General features: G+C 43.9%; 1 protein-coding gene across 10 annotated transcripts in view; it reads left to right on the top strand.

The window, feature by feature from the left end:
* The window catches only part of ACACB (acetyl-CoA carboxylase beta), a 2,338,068-nt gene that overhangs the window by 1,202,203 nt on the left and 1,116,521 nt on the right, over positions 1–19,344 (top strand). For 6 of the 10 annotated variants that reach the window (XM_078667377.1, XM_078667383.1, XM_078667378.1 and 3 more), the window contains one exon: positions 11,544–11,567. The exons of the other annotated variants lie outside the window; for them this stretch is intronic. In XM_078667377.1, the coding sequence (XP_078523503.1) occupies positions 11,544–11,567 (24 nt within the window). The remainder of the gene's footprint in view (positions 1–11,543; positions 11,568–19,344) is intronic. 10 annotated transcript variants of the gene reach the window in all.

The raw sequence follows: 19,344 nt of genomic DNA, 5'->3' as shown, positions 1-19,344 counted from the left end.
CGATTGGATCAGAGGCAGACCCCTTTCCCTTCCCCAAGCAGCTCTGACAGTAGTGATAGATAGGTCACTCTTGGGAGGGGGTGGCCATCTGGGAAAGATGGAGATCAGAGGACACTGGTCTTTGGCGGAATCCGAACTCCACATCATCTTGCTGGAGCTCCAAGCAATCCTTTTGGCATTGAAAGCCTTTCTACCCTCCATCAGGGGAAGATTAGTTCAAGTGTTCACAGACAACACTACCTTCATGTGATACTACAACAAACAGGGTGGAGTGGGATCGTGGACTCTTTACCAAGAGGCCCTGCATCTCTGGACATAGCTCGAACAGCAGGGAATTTCCCTGGTGGTTCATCACCTGACAGGTTCCCTGGCGTCCAGGGCGGACAAACTCAGCCACCGATGCCTAGTGGATCACAAGTGGCATCTCCATCTGGAGGTGATGCAAGGTCTCTTTCAACAGTGGGGACAGCCTTGGTTAGATGTGTTCGCCTCTGCCAAGAACACACAGTATCAGTAGTTTTGCGTGCTGGAGTTTCAAGGCAGCTCCCGCTCGGAGACACTTTTAGTCTCTTGTAGAGCTAAGGCATCCTGTGTGCCTTTCCCCCATGCCACTCCTGCCCAAAATTTTCAAGAAGATCAGGAACAATCGGGGCCAAGTCATCCTTGTGGCTCTAGATTGGGCATGGAGAGTCTGGTATTCCAAGCTTTTGCAGATGAGCATCGATTCTCCGATCAGGCTGCCCCTTTGGGAGGATCTGCTGTCACAGGAGCAGGGGAGGGTCAGCCACCCGAAGGTGTCAACTTTACACCTTCTAGCGGCGACAGTTGACTGCTTTCAACCTTCTTCCTGAAGTCTGCAATGTTATTTTGGCAGGCAGGTGCCCCTCCACCAAGACATAATACGCCTGCTGGTGGAACAAATTTGTATTAGATCGTACAAAAAAGTCTACTGACCCTCGGTCTGCTGCCCTTTCTGATGTTTTACTTTTTATTTTGACCTTTCCCAGCAGGGCTCTTCTCTGGGCACCCTGAAAGGGTATCTTTCAGCTTTGTCTGTCTTGCTGATGACTATTAATTTCTACTCTTTTATTCAGTGCTTGATTTAGATCAGCCTGGATTCAACATTTGAGCAGAAGCGCAAAATGGTTCGTCTTCTCCTCCAGGTATTTCCCTTTATTAGAACTTAGAGCTGCTGAAGAGAAGTCAATGGCAATCTCACTTACCACATTTTCTCTCCTGGTACTGTGTCCTACTCCACTTTTTGTGTATCTGCAATGAAATTGTGTTGCAGATATCTTTTAAATCCAGCAAGCTGCGAAGAAGATGTATTGTCATCCCTAGAAAATGGCGACCCATAGCTTACATGGTGTTTTATCAAATCCATGACAAAAGTTCTGTCTTTTTTGCACTGAACATATTTTTTACCCCTATTTTTGTTATTCTCCTTTTGTACTCGATTCTGGGGCTGCAAAAAGGCACTATACCAGCACACTGACTTCTGATGTTTATTTTTAATCGCCGATACTTACCTTGTGAATAGATATTTTTCTCTGCATTGCTCTCACATGCTGGTAAGTGGTGTTTTGCAGCTTCACGTCTGCTCCACGCCTTTGTTTCTTGAGTCTGTCCATGTCACAGCATAACACATGTCCAGATCAAGCAGTCCGTGTGCCATCATAGTGGTAGCTGCCTTGGCTCTGGTCGCGTGGGTTCTCATACCCTCCTGAGTCTTTATTTTGGCTAATGCATTGTATATTATTATACAGAGGGCTGCCTTACCCTTCTTTTCCTCAGCGAACCCCACGAAGAGCTGCTTGTCCACTTGATGTTCTGCAGTACAATCAGTGGGAAAGTTTGTTGCTCCTTTGTTGGATGGGGCCTCTCCTCCTTGGAGGGATGAGGTGGAGCAAAGAAAGCTAAAAGGGTGATAGATTGTCCAGCATGAAAGGGCATCACAACTGTTGGCTAAATGTTTTACTCCACAACACAGTCTGTCTAGTAAAAATATGGTGTACAGTGAGCGAACAGACTGAACTTGTAGCTCATTCATGCAAAGAGCAAAGATTATTGTTATGAGGAATACCATTTTGAGAATCAGACTCACAGGAAAGCTTTGTTCAGTTCAAAAGGAGTACACATCAGGAAGGTGAGGACCAAATGAAAGTCCTACAGTAGTATCAGAAAAAATTTGGGAGGGGAACATGTAAATCAAATCTTTAAGGAAACACATCACAAGAGGTGATTTAAACAAGAACAGTAGGTCTGCCAAATGTGAAAAGACAGATAAGTAACATTTAAACGGCCCCTGAGGGTATTTACAGTGTGAGAAATCTGCAGTTAGAGTATCCAGGTAACTTGTTCACGAGGCACAGTGTCAAGACTGATTTGCTTATAGCTGGGTCTGAACTGTGGTGACGAAGTGAGCTAAAGAACAATGATGGATTCAGTCCAGATATGTGACTGGGGAGAGTGTCTGAAAAGTTTCAGCGTTCCGTCCATCATCTCCTTGTGTTTGCTTTGTTTAGCCTAAGTTGGCAGGATATGCCCAGATTTAGGTCCCTTGATCACCATGCCACTGGATTCAAGCTAGCCTGGCTGATGAGGGGTGTTACTCCAAAACCGGTCCCAGGATGCTTGTTTCCGGTCCAGGGAAGACATGGCTTGGCAGTTCAGGCTGGACTTTTCCCATGAGGCACAGGGTCAAGAATGATTTGCATGTAGCTGAGTCTGAACTGGGGTGGCAAAGTGAGCTAAAGAACAATGATGGATTCAGCCCAGATCTGTGACTTTGGCAGTCCAAAAGTAAATTCCTTTCAAATAAATTTGAAGGTCAGCAAAGTTGGGTAGACCACATGCTTTCTGCTAGTGTTAATCCATTGAGATATCTTCAAGGAAAGATGCAGCATTCACCCAGGAAATTCTGTACAAATTGTTTGCTAAAGCGTGGGTGGGTATACAAGTTCCTTTGTGCCGTCTTATTTTCTGTTCCCTGGAGTTACCATTCCTCAAGTTACTGGTAACCCCAGGGATGAATTTAAAGGGGGTTGCAGGTGAAACCCTTTGGTTCCCTTGAGAAATGTCTGGTGGAATCAGTAATTTGTTATCATTTTCCCTGGTGATTCTGCATTTGCTCCCTTGGTTTCATCCAGAGATTTTGGCTGCTCTCCGCAGCATGTCACATGGTAAAATGTACCTGGTCCATAGATTTACCAACAATTTAGTCTTTGCTACCCCCTTTTCTTCACACTCCCACACAACCATTACCTCAATCAACATGCTTTAATGCACCACGCATGTAAGGGGAAAAACATTCACATATGCATGCATGAACTAAGGCACTTGTTCATTCTTAGCAATGTACTTTTTTAGGAGGCTTGAGTGGATTTCCCATGCAGTTTTGATAGAAGGAGGAATAAGTGCCGGAATCATCATGATGTTATTCTTTTCTTTTTCAAAACCTGGTCAAAATAAGATGCATTGGCTTCATTCACGAAAATGGTTTTACCTACCTCATTAACATTGGTAATTCTGCCACCTTTCCCTGCCCTCATCCCGCCTCTGTTGGCAACACCCCATTTTCTATTATATAGTAGAATAGGCCTGCTTTAGTGAAATCCTTTGGTCGGACTGTATAGCAAGCACTGGCATCTTTCTCGGATCACTTCGGCATGGGCAGAGGCCCTTGATGCTCAGAAACCGCGGAACTGCAGACAATCCAAGTGAAGGAGAAGAGTGCCTCATGGTTATGGGTATGAACACAATAACAGTACTCTGAACACAAACAAGTTCGAACAGTGGTCCTTGCAACAAACCTCACTTTGTACTACACAATAGTTCTCTCAAAAAGATGTGTTGTTACTTCTTTTGCTGACCCCAAGATCCCCAGTCCACAAACGATGAGAAGCATTGTGTCAAGGAATACAGCTGCAAAAAAAGAGCATGCTTTAATTGCCAAAGCACTGTAGCAATTTAAAAGAGGCTCACCAGAGCCTTAGCTTGGCAGACAATTGCAGAGGTATCTATCGCCTTTGTCAGGGTTTTCATAGTAACAGAAAAGTAGCTGCTTTTCAGAGACAGCAACTGTCTTCATGCAATCAGCAGCACAATTTGATGTGGGTTTCTCTTGCTGCAATGACTGCCATCATCTTGGATTGGGGTGTGACCCTTGGAGTGTCAGAGAACTCCCACCAGGACTATAGATTATAGCTTAAGACGTATTATCACTGATGCATGCTCTAGTTCCCTAAACACCCTCCTACAAAACCATCCACAAGGATTATAGAATATAGCTTAGGACACACCATCACTGATGCATTCTCGCGTTCCCCAAACATGCACCTACCAAAAAGTCCAATATTAATCAATAGACTCATTCATACCCCTCCTAATATATGACTGTTCCATACCTCTGAGGATCACAAGTGCTCCCATCAGGCATGAACATAGAGTCACATTCCTCACCGGACATCATCTTAGAACCAGACGGCCACAACACTCACATAATCAAGTACCTACATAATCTTACAAAAAAAGCTGCCAAAGCCCTCAAACATCGACTTCTCAAACTGCATCCAAAATCACTCATATCTGAAAGAAACAGGTTAGTATTAGATTCCTTACCGTAGAATATCCCCAGGCGTCAGACTGGATCTGGAACCTTTTGCGTAGCAGTACCCTTGCGCGTTGGTAGGCGTCGTCTGCGGCTCCGCGTCCGTCGTCGGCGCCCATTCTTTTGGACATCTAAAGGAACCATAACTAGTGATCTCATATTTTACACACAAAAAAGCCCAATGGAGAAAAACACTATATTTAATGCTATCTATCGCCTTATCTAGAAAAATCACACATGGCCTAAGACTCTCAACCCCCTCCCCTGCCCTTTAATGCAAAACTCAAAATCTCCATTTTTATCAATAGGATTATACTCATACGGTCATCTGATCACCACTTCGACGTTTTTAACAAACTCTTCCCTATCTATCCTCAAACAGAAGGTACCTAATAATAATAATAAGACAGACCCCTCCTTTCAAAGCTCTATCACCATAGACAGTCCACCCCTTTCACCATCGCACACCACCACACCAACCATAACACACCTTACCAACCTAGCCATCCCTCCGGACTGTGTTGCATCAACCCCATCTCACCTCATCAATCCAAGCTCACTCACCACTACAAGAAGGACCATAAAGTGACACTGACAAAAATATATCCACCACCACTTCCCCACGTCCATTCCCTGATTACAAACCCAAAAGCCCCACCACACTTAATCCTCGCCCTCCTCCACAAAAAAACTTGCACAACGAAGAAACTCTGATAAAACACACACCTCAGTACCTCCACACCCCAAACCCCATCCACGAACTACCATGCTGAGTTTAAGTCCAGACTTGGAGAAATCACATAGGTACTACAGCAACTCAAAACTGACCTACTGAATCTAACCAGCATCACTACAGAGATCGCCTACAACAACAGGGGACACTCAAAGAAACATTTGAGTAATAATCTGTTACACCCTAATAATAACACACACCATACTCGCCTCCCAATAAACACCACACTGCACCCACCCCCGGTCACAAGACTGGGATCCACACCCTGCCACAACTCCTTAAGACCAGCTAGAACTACAGTCCCTCTCTCAGAAAATGACATCCAAGCCCTTCTCCTCACATACAAGACAAAACATCATGATTTCCCACATAGCCTGAACCCAATCTTAACAATCGCGTCAAACCCACACAGAGAACAGAGGCCAAACTCTAGAGAGGTGAATACGGCCATCCTCAAACCAGTACCCATCAATTAGAAAACCTCAAACGAACACCAAACCTCACCTGAAGTGCAAGCTCCTAAATTGCAGATCGGCAGTGAAACAGGCAGCGGACATAGCAGACCTCATCCTTACCAATGATCTTGACCTAATCCTCCTTACCGAAACATGGCTAAAGAACGACTCTGCACCTTGACATTCTAATCCCTCCAGGCTGTAGCATTATAAGAGTAGACAGACTAAAAAGATCTGGGGGTGGCATAGCCTGTATAAATCGCACTAACCTTATGGTAAACCAGTCACAAACCATCGACCTTCCCACCTGCGAATACCCATGCATAAACATTGTAAGCAACAACAGTTCACTATGCAAATTACACCTGCTCTACCATCCTCCAGGCAACAACCAAGCATTCATCGAACAAATCGGCATCGGCTCCAAAATGGCTGACGCTCCCGATCGCAGGGCCTGGAGGCTCATCTGCTTTCTGCGCTGTGTGGCCGATTACTGTGTCTGGAAACCGTTTGTGCCCCTCAGCTCAAGGTACCCTCAGGTTTTAGCTGTATTTTCACTGTATTCGCCCAACACAGCCAGTACACCAGTAAGAAGACGCCTAACCTTAAAATGGCCACTTTACCTCAGTGAATCCGAGTGGCCCAGAACGAGAAATCCGGTGGAAAGGGAATTACAAAAGCACCAGACACTGAGAGGGGGCAACTCCCAGAGCCTTGGCTCGTGGACACCAGGTTTGGGAGAGTGTATTTTGGAGCACAACGCTGGATCACCATGTTGCCTATCCCTACAATGGCTGCCACCATGAGGTTTATGTCACTCTTGATCTCCCTGGTACATGCTGAGGCAACAGATCTCCTTGCCTCACATATCTTGAAGCTAAGAAGAGGTTAGTCCTTCAGTGCAGTGATCTGCAATATATCGTTATACCTCTGTTCCGAGATTTCAGTGAACATTCTGCCTGACTTCAAGATGGCCACTGCCTTTGTGTAATAACCTTGCCACAAAAGACTTCTATGTGTTGTGTGTGTTGGAGGCGGAATGCACAAAGAGCACACAATCAAATGACATACCCCCACGAGATCCCCTCACCCTTATGATAGCGCGGCAACATATGACTGTGAGGAGGTGATGTAAAGGACAGCACCCAGGCCAGTTAGAGGACTCAGAGGCCCCAGTGGAGACAACATACCTCTAACCACCCTTCACTGTGTGCCGGAGCTGCGGGGACACTTGGGGTTACGTTGAAGGAAGAACTGCGCTGTACTGGGTGGTGGCCTCATGGCGCCGGAGGAGGTTTGAGTCTACAATGCCTGACTTTAAAATGATGGATGCTCTGCGCGGAGATTGGCTGCACCGTCTTAACCCTGCTCCCATAGTGTGGCAGACGTTTTGTAGTCCATCTTGCTGCAGTGCATTGCTACTCCTCTCACAACCACACAATAACTCTCCAGGTATGACAGTGGGAGAGGGGAGATCATAGGAGAAGCCAGCCCCGGATGTCCCTGGGGGATAACCTGGGGTTAGATCGGACTGCGCTTCTCATTCCTCCATTCTCCTGTGTTTATACTAGAAATCTTCAGAGGAACCGTGATTGTTACCCTGACCGTGGAGACCGAGCAATATGGCTGATGCCCGGTGGAGCTGCCTAGACAGCTATAGAGGAGATCGGCTTCGGTTCACCCCCTTGGCCGTCACCTACCCAGCCGGACATTGGACATTGTTTTCCTAGTCTCTGCTGTGTCTCCTTTCCTCCCCCCACCCCGACCATGTAACATTGTTTTTTATATGTCGTTGTACTGTGTAACTCTGTAACTGATGTAATTTGTAACTTGTAACTCACTTGTCCTCATGTAAAGCGCTCTTATACCTCGGGGTCTAGCCAGCGCTATAGAAAACTCTTCAAATAAATCATGGAAATCATCTACTCCAACGCTGGACAACATTGCTCCCATATCTTCCTCGGAGACTTCAACCTTCTCTAGAATGACCACAACAACCCCACAGTTAATAGTCTAAGAACCTTCCTTATTGACCTCAACCTGGTCCAATTTTGTGACAGCCCGCCGCACAACCTTGGTTCTACACAGGACCTCGCCATTGCTAGGACTAACTCCATCAAACTTTAATCGATCGTCCCCTCTGATTGGACAGACCACCACTGTATCAATCGATCAATCAATCATGCCATTTATAAAGCGCACTACATACCTGTGAGGGTCTCATGGCGCTGGGGGGGAGGGTGCTGCTAGTGATCGAAGAGCCAGGTCTTGAGGAGTCTTCTGAAGGCCGGTAGGTCTTCTGCATCACCTTCCTTATCACCGAACCTACTAAGACACACAAACTCCAAATTAAGAAACCCAAACAATGGAAAAGGAAAACTTGCAACATTAACCTCAACGATTTACCATCCCTCAGCAATAACATACTAACGCCGCCAGAGGACATGACAGAGGTCCATGACCTCACAAACCACTATAACAACTCGATGAATAGACTTCTTGACGCAGTTGCGCCCTTTAAGCTAAAAAGAACGTCCTCTAAAGACTCCAAACCATGGTACAATGGGCGTCTAAATGAACAAAGACGTAACCTGAGACTAGCTTAACGGCCATGGAGATCCTCGCCATCACTTGAGCACCTTAAGCAACTGAGATCACTGAGGAGCACCTACAACAACCACATAGAAATCTCAAAAGCAAATGTCCTCAAAGTTCAGCTAAACAATGCCAGAAATCGCCCAAGAAAACTGTTCGAAATTATCAAGCACCAATCCTCTCAACAACCTAACGCCCCCATATTAGGTCCTAACCCACCACCAACCTGCAACATGTTTGCTTCCCACTTTCTTGAAAAATCGAAAAAGATGGAAAATGAACTCCAAACAGCAAATAAACACCTCACAATTATACTTCCACCTATTCCCCACTCACCCCGATCTGTAAACAGCCCTATCCAACTCACACTTACCCTAAAAACAAAGCGTCTTTTAAAATTTTCGAGGAAAATGATATTCTCAAGACCCACTTCCAGGCAACATCTTCACTGAGACCAAAACTTGTCTAATACCCCTCTGAACAAAGATAGTGAATGCCCTCTACTGCAAGGAACACTGCCGAGCTGCCTAAAAGCAGGTCAGATAACCACAATCCCAAAAAAAAACACAGCTGACCACACAATCCCAGATAACTACTGTCCAATATCCACTATTATACCCTAGCAAAAGTACTGGAGAAATACATCCATTCCCAACTATGGAGCCCCATAGCTCAATTCCACCTCATTGAGCAGTTCCAATCAGGCTTCAATCAGGACCATAGCACGGAAACAGCCATGACACACATTGTTGACGACGCGCTCAGAATACTAGACCAAAATGAATCCTGCCTTCTAATCATACTAGACCTATCCTCAGCCTTTGATACAGTCAAATATGACAGTCTCCCAGATTTACTTCAACATAGAATGAGATTATCGGCGGCTGTCCAAAATGGTTCGCCTCTTTCTTAGACAGTGGCACGCAAAGAATCAAGATCAATCATTCGCTGTCCACCACATCAGTGGTCACCCTAGGAGTCCCTCAAGGGTCCTCCTTATCACTTAGCCTCTTCAACCTATTCATGGAGCCCCTAACCGAAATTCTGGAGCTCTCCAATGTTCACTACCACATATGTGCTGTTGATACACAACTAGACCTAAAAGTATCATCACCGGATGAGATCCGCTCACTCTGCAAAAACCCACAACTGGCTGACCTGAGACCACCTCAAACTTAATGCGCTCAAAACCGAATTACTTCTAATTACCCCTCCACGAGGACACGTGTACACTGAAGACTGGATGAAACACTTACAAGTCTTCAACTGCAAAGCCCACATCATAGATTCTGCAAGATCTCTGGTAATAACAATCGACAAAAATCTCAACATGCAGGAACATATCATAACAGCCACCAGAGGAGCAAACTTTCAAATTATTAGAAAACTAAAACCCTTTCTCCCCACCCACGACCCCAAATCAGCAGTGCAAGCTCTAATGATACTCAGAATAGACTATGGGAATACAACCTTATGTGGTCTACCAAGATCCAGACTGGCTGTACTAAGAGCCTCTCTCAACGCTGCTGCAAGACTTCTCACCAGCTCCAAAAAAGAACAAACAAGTCACCCCTGATCTAAAGGCACTGAACTGGCTCCCTTATGAGGCAAGAAAACAGCTTAAAATTGCCTGCATGACACACAAAGCCTTGCACTTCAACACGCCAAGGTATCTAGCCTATAAATTGGAACAATCAGGCTGTGGCAGAACTTCGAGAAGCACCAGCACCTGGCTATTGAAACCGCAAACATTTTGGAAAACGAAAACGTACAACTGTACTTTCTACGGACTGTCACCTAGAATCTGGAATGCCCTGCCCCCTGAAATCAGAATGAACCCTTCAAGCACTTCCTTCAAAAAAGAAGTCAAACTCCTTCTAACGAACAAATCCCTACCTGACCCCAACACTTGACTTAGCCCACCAAACAGGACTTACTCCAGTTTTTAAGGACCAATGGCTAACACACTCTTGAGTACCCCCAGAACCACTTATGCCTTCCCTACTATCTACTCTTATTTTTTACCTATTGTATCAAGCTATCTATTTAATTTAGCATTTGTAAAGAACTCTTATACTCTTCTAGAGTCTAGTTCACGCTATATAAAACATTTTAAATAAAATGAAAAATAAATTTGCTTTGTAGGCTATCCAACTGTTTTTGGATGGTGGCAGATTCCAACTTGTTTTTTGCTCTCACAATCACCATCTTGGCTTGATTGTCCAGTCCTTCAGTCTCAGTAATGGCAGACAACATTTTCGTTTGGATGCTATTTATTTTTGTTTGCATGAAGGTGGACACACTGTAGGTTTGGGTATGTTGACCTCCAGTCATACTGGCTATGAAGGGTTTTCCTGATCACAAGACTCTTCTTTACAACCTTCCACATATTGTATCCTCATCCTGATCTCTAACATGTAAGTGGAGTCAGTCAATGTTCATCCGCGCTTACTGTCTGAATTAGGCAGCATGGTGATTAAATTGGAGGGGGAAGTGGTGGAGAAATTTGGATGCCTGGAATTTACTTGTTCAGTGAAGATCTGATTGGAGGTTTCACAAATCAGACATCTGGATATCAAGGAGTGGGGGATTGATGGGCCCGCTTTTACCACTTGTCTCTAGAATGTGGGATTAAGTGGCCAAAGTACAACACTTCAGCGCATCCTCCTATGGATATGGCTACAGTTTGAAGGGGAATGAGAAGGTGTAAAATAGGGTAATTCTAGTTTTGATACTTTGTCCTCTTTGCTTCTGCAGGAATACCCAATTTACCGTCTTTATCTGTATTGGGAATTTACATTTGAACTTGTTTGCTTGTATAGAAGTGTAAATAAATGCATTGAAAGAGCCCTCAATTGGTCATAAATACCCTTGGACTCTAGCCCTTGTTGAAATGCCGTAGAATGCACTTTCCATTTAATTATAACCTGCAAATATGAAAAGAAAATCTATCTTGTATTAGAGGAGTTACTGTACATTCTGTAAATAAGCAAGTCAACAAGATGGTCTGACACATTTTGTTAACCCTTATTCACTCAGTTAAAAAAAATAATTAAACTAATGTTAGCAGCTGTATCTGAAAATAGGTAGATGTGTTGGGTACTTCGATCTTTTGTTTAATGTCTCTCATTATTTAATGATTTAATTTCAGAGAAAGCAGCCCAACTTTGAGCAGGTAGAGTGCAGTATTTTCTATTTGAAGCATGAGTAGGAAATGGAATTATTAATCCGTTTAATAATGTGTAATCTGCTCCTCCCTCTTTAGTCGATGCCTATAGCTGTGACAATTTTGGCTCTATCAGGCAGAAATACACATCTTGTTTATAGGAATAACATTCATGGTAGTTTGGGACTCTCCCCCTCCACTGGTAACATGCATACAATTGTAGGAGTACAAGATACATAAAGTGGGCTGATTAATGATTTTTTTTCTGGTTGCAGAGGCCTAGGTCAGACAATGCATAATGTACTTGTGCACAAATTAAAATGAGTCTCAAAGAAAATAGAGATCCAAAGTATAAGCTTGTGTGGATTGACTGTAATATATGCTACAGGTGCATACCCAAAATACATGTAGATTAGAATGGCTGTGAAAAACAGGCATACACAGTGGACTGGCCAGGTGAGGGACAAAGACAGGCAAGACAGTTGATGGTATAACCACACCCCACAGTGGGTTTGAGGATTCACAACACAGAAGCATTTGTTTTGGTCCTGAATTCGCCTATAGCAAAGTACTTTCACCCCGTTTCATTGAGGAATAACTCAGAATTTCACCAGGGCAAGTGTGAGAAACTAATAAGGACTGCTTTATTGTGTTTTCCAAAATAAGAACCCTCTTTGTTAGTGTATTGAAAAATACTTTTTACCTTGATTATGTTGCAAATTCATTCTGTTTTTGGGTATCCCCCTACGTTTTATCGTGAATATTACATCATGTGGACTTTATGTTCAGTATGCAAGGACATGTATGGAAATTAACAGAAGTGCACAATTTGCACATAGGACGAATGTCTGAATGGTGTAAATTTCTAGCACTTTGTTACAGTATCCCCTACAGTAGGAATGTGTCTAAACCCAAATTAATATGGAGGCCTATTCTGTCTTAGATTTGAGAATAGTAAATATTCAATAGACCATCTCTGACTGCATACTGCTGCCATGTGACATCATGTGTGGTTGCATTTAGTGCCATTTATTATGGTTTAATCAGCTGTGATGAAGCCATTCAGATCTGCAAGCTTTGTAAATTCTTGTTGCACTGCTTGTGGTCTGTGGTGCATATTAGCCATTCAAATACTCTTCAAACTGGATTTAGTGGTAATGGGTAGCACAGCATACCCATTATAAGCATACAAAGCAAGCATTTTTATTCCTCTGGCAATAAGGGCTGATGCATTATCCAGCTTCAACCTATGGTCCGGTAAACCTGGCACACCATCTCCTGGAATTGTGTTCTGTCCATTTATCACCACGAAGTAAGCAAGAGCCCACATTGGAAAAACATGAAATGATTTGTACAACAAATAAAAAGGCAAGCGAATACTAACCTTGCCTTTCTATCCTCTGATCTGCAGGGACGTTTGCTTTGCTTGTTTGGCAGTAGGCAACAGTTTCATCAACCATAGCAAGGAAGGTGATAAATGCAGCTGATGCTAGGAAAAGACAATAAAAATATCTTATTAATGAAAAACTCCATCCAGGCTTGGAAGAAAATAAGAATGAAAGCCTTAAATAAGAGGCTTATCTTTAATGGCCCTCTTGGACCGCAGGAAACTATTTCTGAAAGGGGATGCAAGAGTGGCAACCACTCACTGTCCAATAATGGCAATGCCTGTTACTGCAGCACCCTCACATTCACTTCACTGCCCTGCCGAAGCAGCCTCCTTTATGGGTGCCACCCGAGCAGGCATGTTTGTGTTCAAAATGGCTCCTTGTTCAGTTTGCTGGCTTCAGCTGACTACCCTCTTACTTCTCAGAATTACAGGAGGCAGCTATGGCAGTCCTAAGGATTTCCTGCTGCATTGCTTTACATACCAAAATCCATGTTTTGATTAATACTGGGAGTTTTCCATTCAATAAATATTGGTAGGTTTAACCTGCTAATATTTTCACAATAACCATAATTCTGAAATGTGCAGTAACATAAGTTACTGCTTACATCGGAATATATCAGTTTACATCTAATGAGGCCTTGCCCTGGTGCAGAAATGGTTCTACTTGTATATAATTTGCAAAAGCATCATTGTCAGTCATCTGTGAGGTGATAAAATCTTCGTATCCTACATAAGCTGAGGATGAAATGAGAAAGCTGTGGTGAGTGTTTTTTTCCACTTTGTTCCCGAAGTTGTGGAATAAGCTAAGCCATCTGATATTTAGGAATGCCCTTAAGACTTTTCCAGCCACGTGTCAGCTCTTCTGTTGAGGCCTTCTCTGCGTGTCTTGAGTGACGTGAAACCACTGTGTGATGTATGAAGCATTTTCCCAATACAAAAACCAATCATACTCTAACTGGTCAGCTGTCAGGCCTCTTTAGCTACACCTCTCCTGGCAGATGTGACTACTACAGATGAGTTAAAAATAATTTTCAGTCTCCCATACCTGGGGCCATTCACCAGGGTGTCTCCCAAAGTGGACTTAAATTTGTGTTACTCATTTTGTAGGGTAGCTGCACAACTTGACAAAATGTGACGGGTTTCATAGGATTCTGTGGTTCAGCGATCTATTTTCCCTGTTGGGTTGTCGTTCTCTACTTTAGTTTTGCAATGGGAATTCCCATAGCTGATGTCCCATCAAAGAAGCCTGTTTTATCTTTATATTGAATCGAGTGGATTATAGGAGGACAGCCAACTTCCCTACTTCCGTGACACCTTGCCTTGGAGCAGCTTTAGCAGCCTCCCAATTCTTCATGTTCCTTGAATGGAGATAGGCAGTTTTTGTCCAGCCCTGGATCAGTAGACAAATGTCTGTCTAGATCAAATTAGTTGTTGAACATTTGGTGCCGTCTTCTTTACCCCTCCCTGTTTCATATGAGGGAAAGTCTGGAATTAGATGTATTTTAAAATAGCAGGAGGGACGTTATAAAGTCACAGCTGATTACCCTCCAGTTTCAACTTTGTATTCACTTCCAGCTATCAAAAATGAGTCATACATTCTTATGTTTTGGCACTGGGTCTTGAGTCACATTTCAAGTAGAACCTCTGAGCCCCAGCCAAAGATTGGATTGGACTAGCCTTCCTTGCTAGTCAGAGATCATCCAAGACCAAGAACATGCTAGGACTGGGGGAAATCCCTAGAAGTTACATCTGTGAAAAACATCGCACTGTCCTGCATTGTATATTACCATACCGCAACTCCATGCCCAGACTTTATGCCGGGCTGCAACAACATCTGATCTGAGAACTATCCCTTCCTTAAGAGAAGCCAGTCAGACCAGTTAGCTTTTGTGAACAGCAAACTCTGAGAAGACACTAAATTGTGATCACAAGATAAACAATACATAGTAAAAAGATGGGCCAGCACCTTGCTAGGTCCTTTTGTGATTCAGAAGTAGAGGATTTCCATATGCCTCTATCCTAGGGGCCCCTCAAGCTAGACCCCACCTCTTTACCTTTCTGTGGACCTGATAGTCTGCAAGTATTCTCAAAGCTGTTGGCGAGTCCATACAGGTGTAACCTTTATGAAGTTATTCTTGATTAAATGCATAAGTGCAACCTTAAGTGCAGTTGCCCTTAATGCCCTATTTGTAGTTGGAAAATCCTTTGTTTGCCATTGGTTGATCCAATACCAAAACATGTTGACTATAACTGGCCTCCTAGGAAACACTAAACAGTAGCCCTCCTGGTTTCCACTGATTAAGCAACAGCTGGGTCACATTGTTTCTAGGGTGGGTGTTTACAAACACATGTTAGTAACCTGCATTACCCAAATGATAGATGGGGAAAGACAACTATCAGACGCTTCTTGTGTGCCCTCTGAGCAATTAATTGTGCCAAGGAATGTTTATATTGCTACAATTGCCAAAAGTGATACACACTTTGAATTTGTTGCATGCATGTTTGTTACTGTTCTACTGATTGTCTTTGTAAAGAAGGTTGTTATTTATGATGTATTTTAGTTTCTGTCCAGCAATGTCTCTTTGAGTATAAATGTACCTTAGACTACTCAATCCTGCTGCATCCTGATTGGAAAGTCTGAAAACAGGAGATCTGTGTCTTCTGAATGCCCTAATAACTGAACTGGAAATACTGTCACTAGTATGCCTGATGCCTCTGGGAAAACAGGATGAAGGATCCAGATTTCTGGCGATAATCCTATAACATGCTGTAAAGATCAGTTTAACATGAAAAGGGACTGGAGTAAAATAATTGACTTACAAGTGTAGATGATTCTGAGCGGAGAGCCATGGGTCTTGGTCAACTGATATATGCACGAAGGCCAGGAACATACATTTTAAATGGTTACTTAAAGCTGACCCTTTAGGCGAGGCACCGATTCTGAAGATTGGACAAGTCTCTTGAATACCTTCTCTTGCCCTGTGATGCTTCTCTGCCCACTGTGCTTCCAGTGTTACCTGCTGCTACGCTGGCAGCTATGACAGAAGATACAGAAGATATTCAATAATAAATGGGAGATACTTTGCGTGGAAGAATGAAGTTGGAGAGAGTTTAGGATTAACAAAATAAAGAGATGAAGCAGAAGGACAAAGAGCCAGTTTGAGTGGAGCAGACTTGTTAATGCCCATGAGAGGTCAATACTTTCTTGCCTACAGGATTAGCGCTGGTAACCAGCCCTATCCACATTATGAAAAGGAACTACCTGAAACTGGATTATTGCATTTGCGTTGTTTTTATGGTTTAACACTTTTGGTCTGGCTTATACAATATAGAAATCTATCATGAACAAGAAATCAGCGATTGAGCTGGCTTCTTTTAGTGGGAATTAGTGCATAATGCAATTACACAGGTGTGAGGGAAAGGGGTTTGGAAATGTTAAAGTTGCCTTCATTACATGGCTTGGGCCAACCATTGCCAATTACTACACATTTTTACAATGCTGAGAATGTAAAGAATGCAGGTTGGAAGACCTGTGTCATTCGTTTAAGAGATGTTAGTTGGATTGTTGAATGGTGCAATTAGTTTTTTAACCGGTTACAGCAGAAGCGACGGTTGTTCGCGTGGCCAGTAATCTGCAACAGGACTTGCCTGAATGTAGAGTGCTCACCCTAAATCTAGTTGCAGGGAATACCGACAATTAGGGGACTAGCCGGTTGAGCTGGAATGCACTGGGTACAAAAGCACATTTGAACAAGGGAGTATAATAAGAGCCTTCCCCTGTGGCATCAGTCTCCAAGCCATATTAGCTTCTTCTTGGCAGCACACAACCACACCTTGGCAGGCAGGTTTTGACATTTTCTCCCGGAGTCGCAGCCCACCTCATCCAACTGATGATCCTCCAGATTGTTCATCAGACGTAAGCCCTCCTGTTACTTATACAAAAAAGAGATTGTGGGGAGTGAAGGAGCAACATTTAAAGTGTGAAAAATTCAAACACAAAGTTGATTAGTCTGATATAGTTATGTTTACTTATTTCAGCAAATGAACATCATGTACATATGAGAGATATGAAATAGTACGTTTCATTTTCAGGTTGTATCCATTTTCACCTAAAAAACATAATTTAGATGAATCATACATCAATTATTTGTAAACAAACCTATCATGTCAATAGCAAAGTTATTAAATGCAGCATCGACAAGTATCCATAACTCTGAAGTCGCCAACACGTCTTTTACGGGATACCTGCTTCTTCAGTTCTCATTCAATAAATAGAGCATCTCCTCAAGTCCCCAACAACAAACCAAAGAAGCATCAATAACGCGGTGCATCAACGGAGTGTTGCATGTATGGTGCATCCGCAGTTAATTTCCATGCATAATTATATTCATGATCTTATTCATGCATCTGAACGTTCCAAAATCTGGTGTTCAGATTATAGCTCCATGGAAGGGTTACAAAGTACGTCGTCGTCCTAAAAATGAAAGCAGCTTGTTCCCGCATGAATCATCACATCGTGTCTCATCCATCAGAGGAATCTCTCCCACATGGTCCAGATCTCGGAGGGAACTGCACAGGATCTGCAGTGGTGACTTAACAACCGCGATTGGGTCAGAGGCAGACCCCTCTCCCTTTCCTAACCAGATGACACAGTAATAACAGATGTCACTTCTGGTATGGATCAGCAGTCCGGTAGAGGTGGAGATCAGAGAACTCTGGTCTCTGGCAGAATATGGACTCCAGATCAACTTGCTGGAGCGCTGAGCGCCAAAGCTATTCGCTTTGCATTGAAAGTTTTTATCTCTTCCATCAAGGGAAAGCTGGTTCACGTGTTCACGGACAACAACACTGCCATGTGGTACTACAACAAACTGGGCAGTATGATGTCCAGGGCAAACAAACTGAGCTGTCAATGCCTAGCGGATCACGAATTGTGTCTCTATCCTGAGGAAGCGCAAGGTCTTTTTCAGAAGTGGGGAGAGCTGTTCGCCTCTGCCGAGAACGCACTGTCAGCAGTTTTGCATGCTGGAGTTTCCAAGATTTGCTCTACATTCCGTCCATCATCTGTGTGTCTATTGCTTTCTCGCCCTAAGTGCGCCGGGTATATCCAGAAGTGGGTCACGGGCTCACTGTGCCACTGGATTAAAGCTAGCCTGGCAGATGAGAGGGGGTGCCCTAAAGCCGGTCCCATGATGCTTGTTTCTGGTCCAGGGAGGACCTAACTTGGCAGTTCAGGCTGGACTGTTCCCATGAGGTACAGGGTCAAGACTGATTTGCATATGGCTTGAACTAAACAGGGGTGGCATGGTGAGCAAAAGAACAATGGATTTGACCCAGATCTATTGACTGGGGCTGAATGTTTGATTTGCTCTGCATTCTGTCCATCATCTGTGTGTCTTTTACTTTCTCGCCCTAAGTGCGCCGGGTATGCCCAGACGTGGGTCCCGGGCTCACTGTGCCACTAGATTAAAGCTAGCCTGGCTGATGAGGGATGATGCCCCAAACCCGGTCCCAGGATGCTTGTTTCCGGTCCGGGCTGGACTATCCCCATGAGACACAGGGTCAAGACTGATTTGGATCTGGCTGGGTCTAAACTGGAGTGGCATGGTGAGGAAAAGAATGTTGGATTTAACCCAGATCTATTGACTGGGAGTGAATGTTTGATTTGCTCTGCATTCCGTCCATTATCTGTGTGTCTTTTGCTTTCTTTTCCTAAGTGCACGGGGTATACCCAGACGTGGGTCCCAGACGCACTATGTCATTTTTATTAAAGCTAGCCTGGCTGACGAGGGGTGATACCCCGAAACCGGTCCCATGATGCTTGTATGCGGTCCAGAGAGGATCTCACTTGACAGTTCGGGCTGGACTATTCCCATGAGGCACAGGGTCAAGACTGATTTGCATATGGTAGGGTTTAAACTGTGGTGGCATGGTGAGCAAAAGACCAATGGATTTAACCCTGATCTATTGACTGGAGGTGAATGTTTAATTTGCTTTGCATTCTGTCCATCACCTGTGTGTCTTATGGAGTTTCCAAGACGGCACTCCCTTGGCGACGCTTTTCGCCTCGAGTGATGCTCAGGCCTCCAGTATGCCTTTCCGCCAATACCATTCCTGTGCTCAATAAATTCAGGAGTGACCGGGCCCAAGTCTTTCTTGTGGCTCCGGACTGGGCACAGAGGGTCTGGTAACCTGAGCATCAACCTTCTAATCAGGCTGCCCCTTTGGGTTTTGATTTGATTGATTTGATTTGATTTAAAAATGTATAAAGCGCAACGAATGCCCGGAGGCGTCTTGGCGCTGACACTAGTAAAATTGATATCAGAAGAAGTATATGTGTATTTTAGATGTTAGTTTGAAAAAGCCAGGTTTTTATGGATTTTCTGAACATAGTGA

The sequence above is a fragment of the Lissotriton helveticus genome, chromosome 11 (assembly GCF_964261635.1).
Source record: "Lissotriton helveticus chromosome 11, aLisHel1.1, whole genome shotgun sequence".
Taxonomy (NCBI): domain Eukaryota; kingdom Metazoa; phylum Chordata; class Amphibia; order Caudata; family Salamandridae; genus Lissotriton; species Lissotriton helveticus.
Note: the sequence above shows the minus strand (reverse complement) of the source record. Positions and strands in the feature narration are given on the sequence as shown.